A 16,534-nucleotide genomic window follows, 5' to 3' on the forward strand; every position below is an offset into this window, starting at 1 on the left:
ATTTCTCTTGGGTGTGTACCTAGGAGTAAAATTGCTGGGTCCCATGGTAATTCTGTGTTTACCTGTTTGAAGAATTGCCAGACTGTTTTCCAAAGATTCCACAGGATCTTATACTCTTAATTTACAATGTATTAGGATTTCAGTTTCTCTATATCCTTAGCGGTCACCTGGCTCTAAACCACGTGCTGTTGCATTCTGCTCTGACTGTCTCCAGGGGTTGCGTGTGGCAGCTGCTGTGCGTCCAGCTGACAGATCTGACCTGACGGAGCCCGAGGGCTCCTAAAATCCAAGGCAGTCATCTCCCAGCTACACAGCTGGCTGTCTGGTCTGAATTTGTTCGTTCTTGCCAGCTTTGGTTTGGAGTGGTAATCTTAGGTAGGGTTGCAGTGTGAGGGTGGGGGCTCCGCAGGGCAAAGTAGTGTGTTAGCAGCCTACTCTTTACATCTTCAGCCTAGAAGAGAACTCCTAGTGGAGAAAGAAGAAATACTTTTTGTGCTGTCCTTCATGTATGTTCTCTTTTTAAGTCCGTTCCTTCTACCTCACAGCCTTTGTCATGGTGGTAGAGAAGAGTGTGTGTTTCTTTTTTTAGTTAGACAGGGGCAGTGGAGGCCCAGAGAGGGCCTCCAAGTTGTGACCATTGGTTAATAAAAACGCCAGAGTGCATTGATAACTAACTGCCACTAACTTATTCTGCCATTCTCACCTTCCAAGTAAAGGAGGACCCTTGAACTTGCCTCAGAACTTGCTCTACCTAGATCCTTTCTGTTAATATAGCACAGAAGCATATGGTTAGAGTTTAGAAGTCTATATAATAAATGTCTATTTTTAAAGCAGATAATTTGAACACTTTCGTTACCTTTTAATTAGCTTAACTCCATCTGTTCAGGTCTTCTCTCTTCTCTTTGTCCATTTGGAATCAGAGAAACTTGAAAAACATTGTGTACTACTTACAGACACCTAGGCTCAGTTCAGTTCAGTCGCTCAGTTATGTCCAACTCTTTGCGACCCAATGAACCGCAGGACGCCAGGCCTCCCTGTCCATCACCAACTCCCGGAGTTCACCCAAACCCATGTCCATCGAGTCAGTGATGCCATCCAACCATCTCATCCTCTGTCGTCCCCTTCTCCTCCTGCCCCCAATCCCTCCTAGCATCCAGGTCTTTTCAAATGAGTCAGCTCTTCACATCAGGTGGCCAAAGGATTGGAGTTTCAGCTTCAACATCGGTCCTTCCAATGAACACCCAGGACTGATCTCCTTTAGGATGGACTGGTTGGATCTCCTTGCAGTCCAAGGGACTCTCAAGAGTCTTATCCAGCACCACAGTTCAAAAGTATCAATTTTTTTGGTGCTCAGCATTCTTCACAGTCCAACTCTCACATCCATACATGACCACTGGAAAAACCATAGCCTTGACTAGATGGACCTTTTTTGACAAAGTAATGTCTCTGCTCTTCAATATGCTGTCTGGGTTGGTTATAACTTTCCTTCCAAGGAGTAAGTGTCTTTTAATTTCATGGCTGCAGTCACCATCTGCAGTGATTTTGGAGCTCAGAAAAATGAAGTCAGCCACTGTTTCCACTGTTTTCCCCTCTGTTTGCCATGAAGTGATGGGACCGGATGTCATGATCTTATTTTTCTGAATGTTGAGCTTTAAGCCAACTTTTTCACTCTCCTCACCTAGGTTTAAATGCAGGCTTTGCTGTTTACAGCCTGTGTGATCTTGAATTGTTTGTTGAACCTCTCTGTGTCAAAATTGTTACATGGAAAAATAATAGTGCATATCTGATTAAACAAGTTAACACACATAAAGTACTTCGAAAAGCACCTGGCATGTGGAATGTACATTAGCTATTTATCGTTTAAAGCACTCATAAAAAAAACCCAAGCAAACCTATAACCACCACGGCTGCTACTACCCTTCCTACAACTCCAGCTCTCCTGGTCAAAGTTGAACAACCTATGATTCAGGTTACTTAAAAAAGATCTGATGGAATTCCCTGGTGGTCCAGTGGCTAAGGACTCCACGCTTTCATTGCCAAGGCTGTGGGTTTAATCCCTGGTCTGGGAACTCAGATCCCAACCTTGCTCTCCCAGCAGTTGGAATGTTAAAGGGCAAGAGGACGAGAACTGTCAATCATTTAGTTAGGAAACGACCAGGAACAGGTTGCCCCAAAACATATTTTCCTAAGATTTGATGTAATGTAAATTTCTGTCTCATCTTTCTTTCTTTCTTTCTTTCTTAATCTTCTGGGATGTCCTTGGCTTCCAGTGACCATAGCTGGAATCCTTCAGTATCTGGCATGGTTCCAAACACACAGTTAATGTGGGACTAAGTAAATGTGCACTTAAACACGTAACCAGAGCTTCCTCCTGGGTTGTCTTTAACGCCTTGTTTCTCCCCTTCTTGATCTCCAGGTATCTCGGATGAAGAAATTATCAACATTACTCTTCCTACTGGGGTCCCCATTCTCCTGGAACTGGACGAGAACCTGCATACTGTTGGGCCTCACCAGTTCCTGGGCGACCAAGAGGCTATCCAAGCAGCCATTAAGAAAGTTGACGATCAAGGAAAAGTGAAACGAGCTGACAAATAAAGTCTTTCCCACGTGCTGGCTAGGAATAGCTGCAGGAGTGGCATGCGGTGTGTTACGGGTGCTCATCTCGCTTTCTTTTTTTTTTTTTTTGCCTCCCCACCTGATTTTTCCAGATCTAGGCTGTGGGGTAGAGTTTGTAGAGGTAATTAGGTAACTTAACGTTGGCCCAGTTAAAGGCTTTAGGATGCCCAAGTGCTTATGGCATAGCCTTATGCGCTAACCCCTGCTGGCCTCCTTTTAATTAATCACTAAGTTAGTCACCAGTGGGGCTTAATCAATGTCCTAAGTTTCTGAGATGGGAAAGCAACAAGTGAAGGTTAAGTTCAAGGTCATCCTCATTCGTAAATCAATATTGAGTCACTATCGACAAACCTTCACTTCAATAAGACGATTGTATTTATAGAAAATTTCTGGGATGATAATAAAAGATATTAGATAATATACTCTACTTAAGTATTTATTACTAGTCTTTTCCTCAAGGAAAAGGGGTACTCTGATAGGTAAGACCAGAGGCCCATTAAATGGGAGAGTCACATATGGATTCTTACAAACCAGCCAGCTACAAACAGCAAGGCCCTTTGCCTCTTCTCTAGTCCAGAGACATTCTGTTTGACGTCTGGTGGAATTCCTCTCTAGCTGCTGGAATTAGCAGCATATAGACAGCCATAGTTGTTCATGTTCTCTTTTGTTTTTAAACATTAATCTTGGGCTCCTTAAAATTGATTTAAAAATAAGTTCCATGTCTGAAAATGGTACCCCCAAAGTATTTCCATATGATTCATAAGTATTAAGTACAGGCTTCTGAATTAGTCTCTGCTTTCATCTTCCTGTAACACAAAGAGCTGTACTTGTTTCAACACAGACATGCTTAATTCTCTACAAATTGAAGTTTGGGTCAGGGTGAAGTTAGAATATAGTGGGTGTAATTTCCTTTGTTTGAATATGGGAAATGGTATACTGGCGCTCGTCAACGTACATTTGTTCTTTATCTGCTGAGGGCAAAACATTATGGTGCATAGTCTACAGTACTCAGGGTGGGCCACAGACCGATTGATTGATCGACTGCTCATCAATCTTAACGATACAGGATGTCTTTAGATGCCGCAGACAGGTACGTCATCATTTCTTTAAGCTAATGACATATCAAAGCAAGTGACATACGTTTCCACGACAGAGTCATCTTAACAGTTTACAACTGTAATAGCTATTACAGGTATCACCAGTTTTTCACGGTTTTCCATTGGTGGATTATTTTATTTGTATCCATTTTATAATAAAATTGGCATTAGAAGGAAACTAATTATAAAACCCTTGCCACTGCTTGGTCTCCACTGATCCTTAAATCAAGATTTAGAGGGACTTTCCTGGCAGTCCACTGGTTATGACTCTGAACTTCCAATGTAGGGGACACACGTTTCATCCCTGGTCAGGGAACTAAGACCCCACGTGCTGTGCAGTGTAGCCAAAAGATAAAAAATAAAGAAGACTTGGAGCATCAGCTGATGAAGATGGCTGAAAAGAACATGGTTTGCTCACAGCTGTCCGCATCTGCCATGCGTAAGGACGTGAAATGTGGCTACTTGACATTCCTGACCAATTACTATATTTTCTGCTGCCATCCTTCTTTTCACAGTCCTGTTGCCCAACCAAATAGCACACTTTATGATAATTCAGAGATCAGGGTTGCAAACACAACTACCGTCTCTTCCTAGAATTCCAAACCTATGGCTAAACTTCAACTCAGACCATTTTTGAACAGCTTTATCTCTGGAACTGGCATCTGAATTTTCCAGCCCAAGTGGTGACCATGTCTTAAAGCAGCTCAAGATCCCAGATTTGGATTCTTCCCTCATCCCACCTCTAGACATCCACCTCCAGAGGACCCCCAGCAGCATGATTGCTCCCGTACACAAAGCTGTGCTCACACTCAGTCACTTTGGAATCTCACAGACTTCCTCAGAGAGGGATAATTGTTGCTGACACATTCTGGTACAATTTTGGTTTTATTGTTTTTGAGATCTTGGCTGAAATAAAGAGATATTTATGAAAACTTGATGTACAATTATCTTTAACAACTTTAGCACGTCAACCTTGAGACCACCTAGCGAACTTGTTTACTTTGCATGGTTTACAAAGTATTCAGGATTTTTAATGTAGGTACCTTGAAGTATGCCTAACCTGAATCCTTGGTATCCTCTGTACTATGTCAAGCTGGGACCATAAAAAGGGGGAATTTTTTAAATGTAAAAAATGATAGCTCATCTAGAAATTTGGTCCTTGGCAGGCCAGGTTTGGCTTGCCTTGGAATCACCTAGACAAGTTTCTTCTACCCAGGCTGTAATGCTTGTTATATGCAGGTCCAGTGTGGTAAGATAATAGCCATAGCAAGATGCTATGAATTTTCATTTTTAAATATCTCAAATGAATCCTGTATCCCAGTACATTGAGACTTTGTTTTTCTGGAAGAAAAAAAAAATTCTGCCTCAGGAAAAATGTTCTTAAAAATCATCCAGTTCAAATTTGAGCACTGAATTAACAAGGCATCCTCAGTTAGGATACGTTACATCATGTATATTTCCTTGATAAAGATGTGCAAGGAAAATTTCTTAACACAATCTGGCTATTTCCATGCTTAACCAGATTCTTTTGCCCCAAATTTGCAGACTATTTCTCATCTTGGGTCATGACCACTTTTATTAAAATGCAGCCCTTTGTGTGCACACTAATGGCAGTGGTTATTTGTCTTCTAGCCTGGGAAGCCTCCCCAGAGGCTCTGCAGCTTTGTTGCCAAAATGCTTTTTTTGGTTAAAGCCAATCCCTATTGGGCTGCATTTGGCCAACTTGGTGGCCAGAAGCAGAAATCCTTCCAGGAAAGAGAAGTCAGAGATCACATATGTTTCCCCCCTTCCTAGCATGTAGTTATAATTTTTTATTTTCCAAGCCCTCTCTGTTTATGACAGAATGAAGTAGGGGAACCGGCTTTACTGGACAGAAAGTTCATCATCCCCAGCATCGTTTTTAATTTATTTTTTATGCTCTTACAAGTGGCAAGTCTCTTCAAAGTTCAGGTTCCCTCTCACCTGGAAAGTCTTTCATATGTTTCTCTTCCCTCAGAAAAACGAAATTGCCTCAACATTTCAGACTCTGATCACTTTTCCTGCTTTTGTCTTCTGCGTGGTTGGATTTTGCAAGTTTGGGGCTCACTTCTATAGCACTACTCATCTTATAAATCATGGCTTGCCTCTCAGCAGATCTGACTGTGGCAGATGCTATATTATGCTGTATCCTGAGGGTTTCCACATTGGACTGTGAGGGAAATTTTGTCCCAAGGGAAATATGAAATGGCCATACTATAAGAACATTTTAATCATGTAATCTCCCTGTAGTGCCAAAGCTATTTAGCAAAATGATAGGCAGAATTAAAGTCACTCTTGCCCACAATAGGCGAAATTTTATTCATTGGAGGATAATCTCACTGTACAGACTAGCTTTTAGGACGTGGAATTTAAGTCCAAAAAATGTAAGTTCCTTAGACAAAATCGTAAGCATGAGCCAGATTGTCATCATCACGTTTGACTTTCACATAATAAAGCCACATTTTATTTGCCTTTTATTTAGTTAGGGCTAGCCATTTAAACATGCTTACTCTGATTTAGCAGGAATATATTTTTAATACCTTTTTATTATAAAACATTTTAAACATCCACAAAAGCTGAGACTAGCACCAGCAATACTCACTTACCAATCACCCACTAGCACTTCATTAACTTTGTTGTTTAGTTACTAAGTCACGTCTGACTCTCTGCAGCTCCATGAACCGTAGCCCACCAGGCTCCTCTTCTTCCCAGGCAAGAATGCTGGAGTGTGTTGCCCTTTTCTTCAGGGGATCTTCCCAACCCAGAGATCGAACCGGTGTCTCCTACTTGGCAGGCAGATGCTATGCCGCTGAGCCACCCGGGAAACCTTCATTGACTTGTGACCACCGTTATGTGTGTCTTCTCACTCTGCCCACTGGATTGCTTTGAAACAAATGCTGAATGTCAAATAGGATAGATTTTGAGAAGGAAAACTCCTTTAATAGTCTTCAACCAGTTAAAATGGAAGCCCCAGTAATTTCTTCTGATATTTGTCCATTTTGGTACTCTCAAGAAACAGCCATTGCTAAGTTGTCCAATTCGGGTCCTAAATACAGTTGCATTATCTGTCCTTGCCCTTTAGAGAGCTGTTAGTCTGTTCTGTGTGACTTCTGTGGGATAATTTGGGATGATTTGGTAACACTGATGTTAAATTCCAAGTATTTAAAGATGAAAATGTTCCTGAGACTTTTAAAGAAGTAATTCTGAATTTCATAGGTTTAAAAATTGAGCATATTTGTTGATATTATTGTAAATTAGGTTACTCACAAAGGGAGAAGAGAGAGAGAAGGTGGAGGAAGATAAAGAAGACCACCATGTTACTAGTTTGAACTGCAGATAATTGTGTGAATGTGTATGTAATTTCCTCTCCCTTTCCCCGACCCCAAGCTCTGGCTGTGTGCTCTGAAAGGGCCTGGAAGCCATAACCTAGTAAAAATGAACACACCTAGTTACCTTGATCTTGTTTTCTAAATACTGTTTCACAGATCCAGCGATGTTTGGGAAAACACCGTTGATTCCAGGTTGGAAGCAGATAAAGTGAGCTTAGAACACCTTGAGTCAGAAAAGAAGAAAATGCCCAGACTGGTGGGACATAAACATTGGCTTCAGGTGCCAAATTTGGGGCAGTTTGAGATTAAAGAATAACAAGGGATGGATTATAAAACATTTGTCTTAGTCTGTTCAGGCTGTTGTAACAAAGCACCACAGATGACTTAAATAAACACCTCTCACGGTTCAGAAGGCTGGGAAGTCCAAGATCAAGGCACTGGCAGATTCAGTGGCTGATGAGAACTGTCTCCTGGTTTTCAGACTGACGTCTTCTTGCTTGTCCTCACACGGTAGAGAGGGAGGGGGCTCTGGTCTCTTCCTTTTAGAACACTATTCTTACCATGGGGGATCCACCCTCATAACCTCATCTAAACCTGCTCACCTCCCAAAGGCCCCACCTCCGAACACCATCACCCCGGGGAGTAGGGTTTTACCAATTAGGTTTGAACCTTAATTGGATATTTTGATTAAAAGTTACAAAAGACATTTTAGGGGCTGAAAAATTTAAGGGTGGGGTGTCATGATGCCTGCAATTCACCTTCAAATGGTTCAGCCAACACAGTGTTCATTAAAGAGACACAGAAAGCAAATTAATAAATGATAAATTGAGGAAAATTTATAATGCTGTACTATTCTTCCAGCTTTCCTGTAGGTTTGATATTTTTCAAAATAGAACCAAATAAAAAGTAATGGGAAACATTGATAAGCAACTGAAACAGCCTCATATTTAAAATGAAAACATGTTTTTGCTACATGCAATGACTGGATAAATGTGCCTGGTTTCTGTACTTTTTATTTCTTTTCAAAATTTCAGCCTTTGTTAGTAAAGGAACACCTTCTTAAGTCTATATTGCAAGAAACAAATAGTTGTATGCTTATTTTACTTCTGCTAGGTTTAGTGCTACAGTTACATACCAGACCAACAATTATTAATACCTTCTCTGCTAATACCAGTCAGAAACAGGATTATGATTGCCATCACCTTGTAGCTGAACAAACAGAATTTCTTTCTCCTGATGCAAAACCTTAGGCTTTAATCTCTTCCTGCCTGAGCCTGACATCCCTTCTTAATGACACCTGTTTGACTCCTAAATTCCACTTAATCTCTGGGCCTCCATTTCCTTGGAATTTAGCTCCCCAAAGCAATCATCTCCCATGTCCCTTGTTTCACTCAGCTGAGTGTCGTACCTCAGCTTGAATACGTGTGACCTCGAAGCAGCTATGGTTTCTACTGCTGCTCCACGCTTCCTTCTACTAAGACTGCTGGGGGTCAATAGCCTGTAATGAATGCTTCTCATTGGCACTAAAAACCAGCCTTTTATTTATATTGTGGTTGGCCACTTAAGCCTTAAGTCTATTCTTACTTTAAATACAAGGTTCATGAAAATAATCCCTGTTTTCATGAAGGAAGCTCTACCTTTCCAAGACGGCTTCATTTAATTCTCTGCAATGCCAGGTTCTGAAAAACTTCAGCCTAGACCAGAATGCAACATAAGCTTGTGTCCAAAGAGCCAGTGCATCACTTCTAGTCTGTAGAAAACAGATGCCATCTGATAGCAGCTGCAGCAACCATAGACTGAGATGTTAGGCGGTGCCTTTCTTTCCCTGAAGCACTTGCACCTGAAGGAACTCTCTTGCTTCAGAGCTTTTACTCAAGAATTTCTCATGAATTCACTCTAGCCACACAGATACTGAAAAGGGCACATTAGCCAACCACATTGCCTTGCATCCACTTGATAGGAAACTTCATTTGATGTAATGTTGACCTAATGTTAGTCGCTCAGTTGTGTCTGACTCTTTGTGACCCTATGGGCTGTAATTCACCAGGCTCCCCTCCAGTCAAGAATACTGGAGTGGGTTGCCATTCCCTTCTCCAGGGGATCTTCCCAACCCGGGGCTGGAACCCAGATCTCCTGCATTGCAGGCAGATTCTTCACCATCTGAGCCATGAGGAAAGGTCAATGTTGACCTAGGTGGAGAATAAAACACAGCTGGAATTTGTATCAGTCAAATTAATTGTGTAAAAATCTCCTCTCTTACAGAGAAGACTTTAGAGTATTTAAACCTGAACCTTGGAGCAGAGAGGGTCAAGACCATTATATAGTTGTACACTCATGATTGAGGTCATTTAATCCATTCTGACACTTTTTTCTATAGAACATTCACTGGAGTTCTCCAGGCAGCTACTAGCCGTCGGTATAGTAAAATACTAGTCAGTATTTTTATTTCTGAAGCACCCCAGGATTCTGAATTGGATTGTCAGAAACATTATTTGTAGCTGGAATTCTAGGTACTCTCCCGAGAGTATTGATATTTTAGAATCTTTATTTAATCTTTATTTCTGCACCTAGACACTGGGGGTCAGTATTTATTCATAAGTGCCTCTCAATTTGACTGTAAGCCTAGCTCTGGCTACTTACAAAAGGTGATATCTAGAGTCCTGGAGTTGATTGTGGGATTTCTTTCTCTGATTATGTAACTACAGAGCCCAGCCTAGGTAAACATAAAATGTAAATATAAATATTGTGGATCCCTGTAGGACTGTAACGTGAGAAGGAGGCAGACAGTATTCAATCTGAAATATAAACTAACACCAGATCCTTTTCATTGCTGGAGACTTGTCTGGCAACATTGGTCCTATGGGTGCACTCAAATGCTCAGGCAGAATTTGGCCATCACCCTTGACTTTCCTTCTGATTAACTTATTTTTTTGTTGATTATCTCTCCTCCTAGCTGTCAAATTCATCTCTAACCCCACCACTCACACCTTGAGTCACATCCCCACCTTTTCTGCCGTTATGAGCCCCAGATGCTGCCTGCTGCACTAAGGCGCTTTTCTCTCTCTAGACGTTTAAGCAGTCTTCTAGATGATTTGCTTTTGTTCTTCTTCAGTCCTCTCCTGGGTGACCTTTCAAAAGGTCTACCACACAGTACTTCACACAAACTTGCAGGGACACCAACATTTTTTAAGCCTCTGCCTTAGTACTCATTTCTCCTCCATCACCACCCCATCTTTTTATCTCCTGCCTAATATCTGCTTAACTCTCAGGGCTCTTAGGCTCTCAAGGATCCCTGTGATTTACCGGTGCTGAATCTCATCTGTTCCTTTGTCTTTTCCCTCGTAGGAGAGTGGAATGAATTTCAGTTCAGTTCAGTTCAACTTAGTCATTCAGTCGTGTCCGACTCTTTGTGACCCCATGAGTCACAGCATGCCAGGCCTCCCTGTCCATCACCAACACCCAGAGTTCACTCAAACTCATGTCCATCGACTCGGTGATGCCATCCAGCCATCTCATCCTCTGTTATCTCCTTCTCCTCCTGCCCCCAATCCCTCCCAGCATCAGGGTCTTTTCCAATGAGTCAACTCTTTACATGAGGTGGCCAAAGTACTGGAGTTTCAGCTTCAGGATCAGTCCTTCCAATGAACAGCCAGGACTGATCTCCTTTAGGATGGACTGGTTGGATCTCCTTGCAGTCCAAGGGACTCTCTCAAGAGTCTTCTCCAGCACCAAAAGCATCAATTCTTTGGCGCTCAGCTTTCTTCACAGTCCAACTCTCACATCCATACATGACCACTGGAAAAACCGTAGCCTTGATTAGATGGACCTTAGTCAGCAAAGTAATGTCTCTGCTTTTGAATATACTATCTAGGTTGGTCGTAACTTTCCTTCCAGGAAGTAAGCGTCTTTTAATTTCATGGCAATCACCATCTGCAGTGATTTTGGAGCCCTCAAAAATAAAGTCTGACACTGTTTCCACTGTTTCCCCGTCTATTTCCCATGAAGTGATGGGACCAGATGCTATGATCTTCGTTTTCTGATTGTTGAGCTTTAAGCCAACTTTTTCGCTCTCCTCTTTCACTTTCATCAAGAGGCTTTTTAGTTCCTCTTCACTTTCTGCCATAAGGGTGGTGTCATCTGCATATCTGAGGTTATTGATATTTCTCCCGGCAATCTTGATTCCAGCTTGTGTTTCTTCCAGCCCAGCGTTTCTCATGATGTACTCTGCATAGAAGTTAAACAAGCCGAGTGACAATATACAGCCTTGCCGTACTCTTTCCTATTTGGAACCAGTCTGTTGTTCCATGTCCAGTTCTAACTGTTGCTTCCTGACCTGCATATAGGTTTCTCAAGAGGCAGGTCAGGTGGTCTGGTATTCCCATCACTTTCAGAGTTTTCCACAGTTTATTGTGATCCACACAATCAAAGGCTTTGGCATAGTCAAGAAAGCAGAAATAGATGTTTTTCTGGAACTCTCTTGCTTTTTCCATGATCCAGCGGATGTTGGCAATTTGATCTCTGGTTCCTCTGCCTTTTCTAAATCCAGCTTGAACATCTGGAAGTTCTCGGTTCACGTATTGCTGAAGCCTGGCTTGGAGAATTTTGAGCATTACTTTACTACCGTGTGAGATGAGTGCAATTGTGCAGTAGTTTGAGCATTCTTTGGCATTGCCTTTCTTTGGGATTGGAATGAAAACTGACCTTTTCTAGTCCTGTGCCACTGCTGAGTTTTCCAAATTTGCTGGCATATTGAGTGCAGCACTTTCACAGCATCATCTTTCAGGATTTGAAACAGCTCCACTGGAATTCATCACCTCCACTAGCTTTGTTCATAGTGATGCTTTCTAAGGCCCACTTGACTTCACATTCCAGGATGTCTGGCTCTAGGTGAGTGATCACACCATCGTGATTATCTGGGTCGTGAAGCTCTTTTTTGTACAGTTCTTCTGTGTATCCTTGCCACCTCTTCTTAATATCTCTGCTTCTGTTAGGTCTACATACCATTTCTGTCCTTTATCGAGCCCATCTTTGCATGAAATGTTCTCTTGGTATCTCTAATTTTTTTGAAGAGATCTCTAGTCTTTCCCCATTCTATTGTTTTCCTCTATTTCTTTGCATTGATCTCTGAGGAAGGCTTTTTTATCTCTCCTTGCTATTCTTTGGAACTCTGCATTCAGATGCTTATATCTCTTTTTTTCTCCTTTGCTTTTCGCCTCTCTTCTTTTCACAGCTATTTGTAAGGCCTCCTCAGACAGCCATTTTGCTTTTTTGCATTTCTTTTCCATGGGGATGGTCTTGATCCCTGTCTCCTGTACAATGTCACGAACCTCCGTCCATAGCTCATCAGGCACTCTGTCTATCAGATCTAATCCCTTAAATCTATTTCTCACTTCCAGTGTATAATCATAAGGGATTTGATTTAGGTCATACCTGAATGGTCTAGCGGTTTTCCCTACTTTCTTCAATTTGAGTCTGAATTTGGCAATAAGGAGTTCATCATCTGAGCCACAGTCAGCTCCCAGTCTTGTTTTTGTTGACTGTATAGAGCTTCTCCATCTTTGGCTGCAAAGAATATAATTAATCTGATTTCGTTGTTGACCATCTGGTGATGTCCATGTGTAGAGTCTTCTCTTGGGTTGTTGGAAGGGAGTGTTTGCTATGACCAGTGTGTTCTCTTGGCAAAACTCTATTTGCCCTGCTTCATTCTGCATTCCAAGGTCAAATGTGCCTGTTACTCCAGGTGTTTCTTGACTTCCTACTTTTGCATTCCAGTCCCCTATAATGAAAAGGACATCTTTTTGGGGTGTTAGTTCTAAAAGGTCTTGTAGGTCTTCATAGACCGGTTCAACTTCAGCTTCTTCAGTGTTACTGGTTGGGGCATAGGCTTGGATTACTGTGATATTGGATGGTTTGCCTTGGAGACGAACAGAGATCATTCTGTTGTCTTTGAGACTGCATCCAAGTACTACATTTCGGACTCTTTTATTGACCATGGTGGCTACTCCATTTCTTCAAAGTGATTCCTGCCCACAGTAGTAGATATAATGGCCATCTGAGTTATATCCACCCATTCCAGTCCATTTTAGCTCGCTGATTCCTAGAATGTCGACGTTCACTCTTGCCATCTCCTGTTTGACCACCTCCAATTTGCCTTGATTCGTGGACCTGACATTCCAGGTTCCTATGCAATATTGCTCTTTACAGCATCGGACCTTGGTTCTATCACCAGTCCCATCCACAACTGTTCTCTGCCTCACAAAGCTGGGTGCCAGGCAAGGTCATGCAAACTTACTCTCCAGAATCCCCCAAATTTATCTCCCATGAGCATTAAACTGTCCAGTTTTTGTAGATATATTCTTTAAGATAGTTCTTGTCTAGAGAGATTTGATCTTAAGCTGTACTATGCTTTGTGGCTGTCTTCCCACTGTGTGAATTCATGGAAGCAGAAGTGGAAACCCTGCTGCTGGTGGAGTGGAAGGCAAGTGAGGCTGAGTAGCCCTTCAACTCCGAGCATTTCTCCATAGGCAGCTGCTATAATGGTGAAAAAACAGGTTAATGAGTTGTGTTCTTGCTTTTTATTCAAATTATAGAGTTAAATAGATCAGTCTAAATATGTTAAAAATAAGTAAACTCCTTAATCCTACAATCCAGAGAGCTATTTTTTTTCTTGTATGAATTTTCACATAGATATATTCTTAATTTGTATTCAATTTTGTATTCTTTTCTTCATCATAAGCATTTCTCTATGCATCATAGACTGCAAACAATTGTGTTATATGGATAAATACCATTCCGTTATTTGGATAAAATTTAAATGTCCCAAAAAGGAGGCCATTAGATGCTTTCAACATTCTGCTATAATAACCAATTCTGTCCCTATAACTTCTCTCCCAGACTCTTTTTGAATGTTTATGAGGTCCAATACAAGAGCACAGTGGAGGCCCATAAGCTTTTTGTCCAAATATTTTAAAATATCAATCAAGCTAACAGACATTTTATGTACCTTGACAAATATACCTTCATAACAAAAATATTTTAAAATATGTAAAGGTATTTTTTTTAAATAACTGAAAGCCACCACCCATCAGGAATGGTTATGGAAGTCTTCTCTGAAAAGAAGAGTGGTCCAATGGCCCAAGACCTTATTGCCACTGAAGAGCTTCAGCTACATGACACACAGTCTCCCCAAAGCAACATTTACATTCTACTACCAAGAAATACAATCCCTGTAAGAATCATAAATCCTATATTATTTTAAGAGAGATTAAGGCTCCCAAATATATGAATCATTGACGGAACCAAAGGGAGAAATGAACAGCAACACTGTAATAGTGGGAGACTTTAATTCCTCCTTTCAGCTATGGATAGAAGAACTAGACAGAAGATCAATAAGGAAACAGAGGACTTTAACAGCACAGTTAGACCAGTTAGACTTAATGGACATATACAGAACATTTCCCTCCAAGCAGCAGAATACATTCTTCTCAAGTACACATAAAATATTCTTCCCACAGACCACATGTAATCTACAAGACAAGTCTTCACACATTTGAGAAGCTGAAATCATATAAAATATCTTCTTCAACCATATAGAATGGAACTAGAAACCAACAGCAGAAAGAAAACAGGAAAATCCACCAAAATGTGAAAATAATCAACTCTTCTACAACCAACAGGTAGAAAAAGAAATCACAAGGGAATTTAGGAGATATCTGAAGATAAAATGAAAATACAACACTCCAAAATATATGGCATACAGTGAAAGCAGTAATAAGAAGAACATTTATGGTGGCAAATGCTTACATTAAGAAGAAGAAAGCTCTCAGATCAACAACCTAATTTTACATCTCAAGGAATTAGGAAAAGAACAAACTAAAGGAAAAGTTAGGGAGAAGAAGGAAATAACAAAGATTAGAGCAGAGATAGAGAATAGAAATAGAAAAAATTAAAATCAAGAGCTGATTTTTCTAAAATTTTTATTGGAGTATAGTTGGTTTAAAATGTGCTAATTTATTCTGTACAGCAAAGTAAATCAGTTATATATATATACACATGTACCACTGTATTTTAGATTCTCTATTTTCCTGTTACAGTGTATTGAGAAGAGTACCCTGTGTTATACAGTAAGTCCTTACTATCTATTTTATATATAGTAGTGTGTGTATGTCAATCCCAATCTCCCAATTTATCCCTCCCCCACTGCCCCCTGGTAATAAGTTTGTTTTCTCTATCTGTGACTTTATTTCTGTTTTTGAAATGTTTATTTGTACCATTTTTTAAGATTTCACATATTAGCAATATCATATATTTGTCTTTCTCTATCTGACTTACTTCACTCGGTGTGACAAACTCTAGGTCAATCTATGTTGCTGCAAATGACATTATTTTATTCTTTTCTATGGCTGAGTAATATTCCATAGTATAGGTGTACTGTGTCTTCTTTATCTATTCCTCTGTCAGTGAATATTTCAGCTGTTCCATGCCCGGGCTATTATAAATAGTTCGGCAATGACTATTGTGGTGCATGTGTCTTTTTGAATTATGGTCTTCTCTGGATATATAAGCTAAAGACAAAGGAGAAAAGGAAAGATATACCCATCTGAATGCAGAGTTCCAAAGAATAGCAAGGAGAGATAAGAAAGCCTTCCTTAGTGACCAATGCAAAGAAATAGAGGGAAACAATAGAATGAGAAAGACTAGAGATCTCTTCAAGAAAATTAGAGATACCAAAGATAGGCACAATAAAGGACAGAAATGGTAGGGACCTAACAGAAGCAGAACATATTAAGAGGTGGCAACAAAACACAGAAAAATTATACAAAAAAATCTTCATGACCCAGATAACCATTATGGTGTGATCACTCTCCTAGAGCCAGACATCCTGGAATGCGAAGTCAAGTGGGACTTAAGAAGTATCACTACAAACAAAGCTAGTGGTAATGATAGAATTCCAGTTGAGCTATTTCAAATCTTAAAAGATGATGCTGTGAAAATGCTGCACTCAATACGTCAGCAAATTTGGAAAACTCAGCAGTGGCCACAGGACTGGAAAAGGTCAGTTTTCATTCCAATCTCAAAGAAAGGCAATGCCCAAAATGTTCAAACTACTGCACAACTGCACTCATCTCACACACTAGGAAAGTAATACTCAAATTCTCCTACAAAGGCTTGAACAGTACGTGAACTGAGAACTTTCATATGTTCAAGCTGGATTTAGAAAAGGCAGAGGAACAAGAGATCAAATTGCCAACATCCACTGGATCATCGAAAAAGCAAGAGTGTTCCAGAAAAACATCTCCTTCTGCTTCATTGACTATGCTAAAGCCTTTGACTGTGTGGATCACAGCAAACTGTGGAAAATTCTGAGAGAGATGGGAATACCAGACCACCTGACCTGCCTCCTAAGAAATCTGTATGCAGGTCAGGTAGCAACAGTTAGAACCAGACATGGAACAACATTTTCCCAAATTAGGA

The 16,534-nt window shown here is 40.7% G+C and overlaps 1 protein-coding gene across 2 annotated transcripts in view; it reads left to right on the forward strand.

The window, feature by feature from the left end:
- The window catches only part of BPGM (bisphosphoglycerate mutase), a 31,523-nt gene extending 26,888 nt beyond the window's left edge, over positions 1-4,635 (forward strand). For both annotated transcript variants that reach the window (XM_052638488.1, XM_052638487.1), the window contains one exon: positions 2,417-4,635. In XM_052638488.1, the coding sequence (XP_052494448.1) occupies positions 2,417-2,595 (179 nt within the window). In that variant the 3' untranslated portion in view covers positions 2,596-4,635. The remainder of the gene's footprint in view (positions 1-2,416) is intronic.
- The last annotated feature ends 11,899 nt before the right edge of the window (positions 4,636-16,534 follow it).

The sequence above is a fragment of the Budorcas taxicolor genome, chromosome 4, assembly GCF_023091745.1.
Source record: "Budorcas taxicolor isolate Tak-1 chromosome 4, Takin1.1, whole genome shotgun sequence".
NCBI classification, from domain to species: domain Eukaryota; kingdom Metazoa; phylum Chordata; class Mammalia; order Artiodactyla; family Bovidae; genus Budorcas; species Budorcas taxicolor.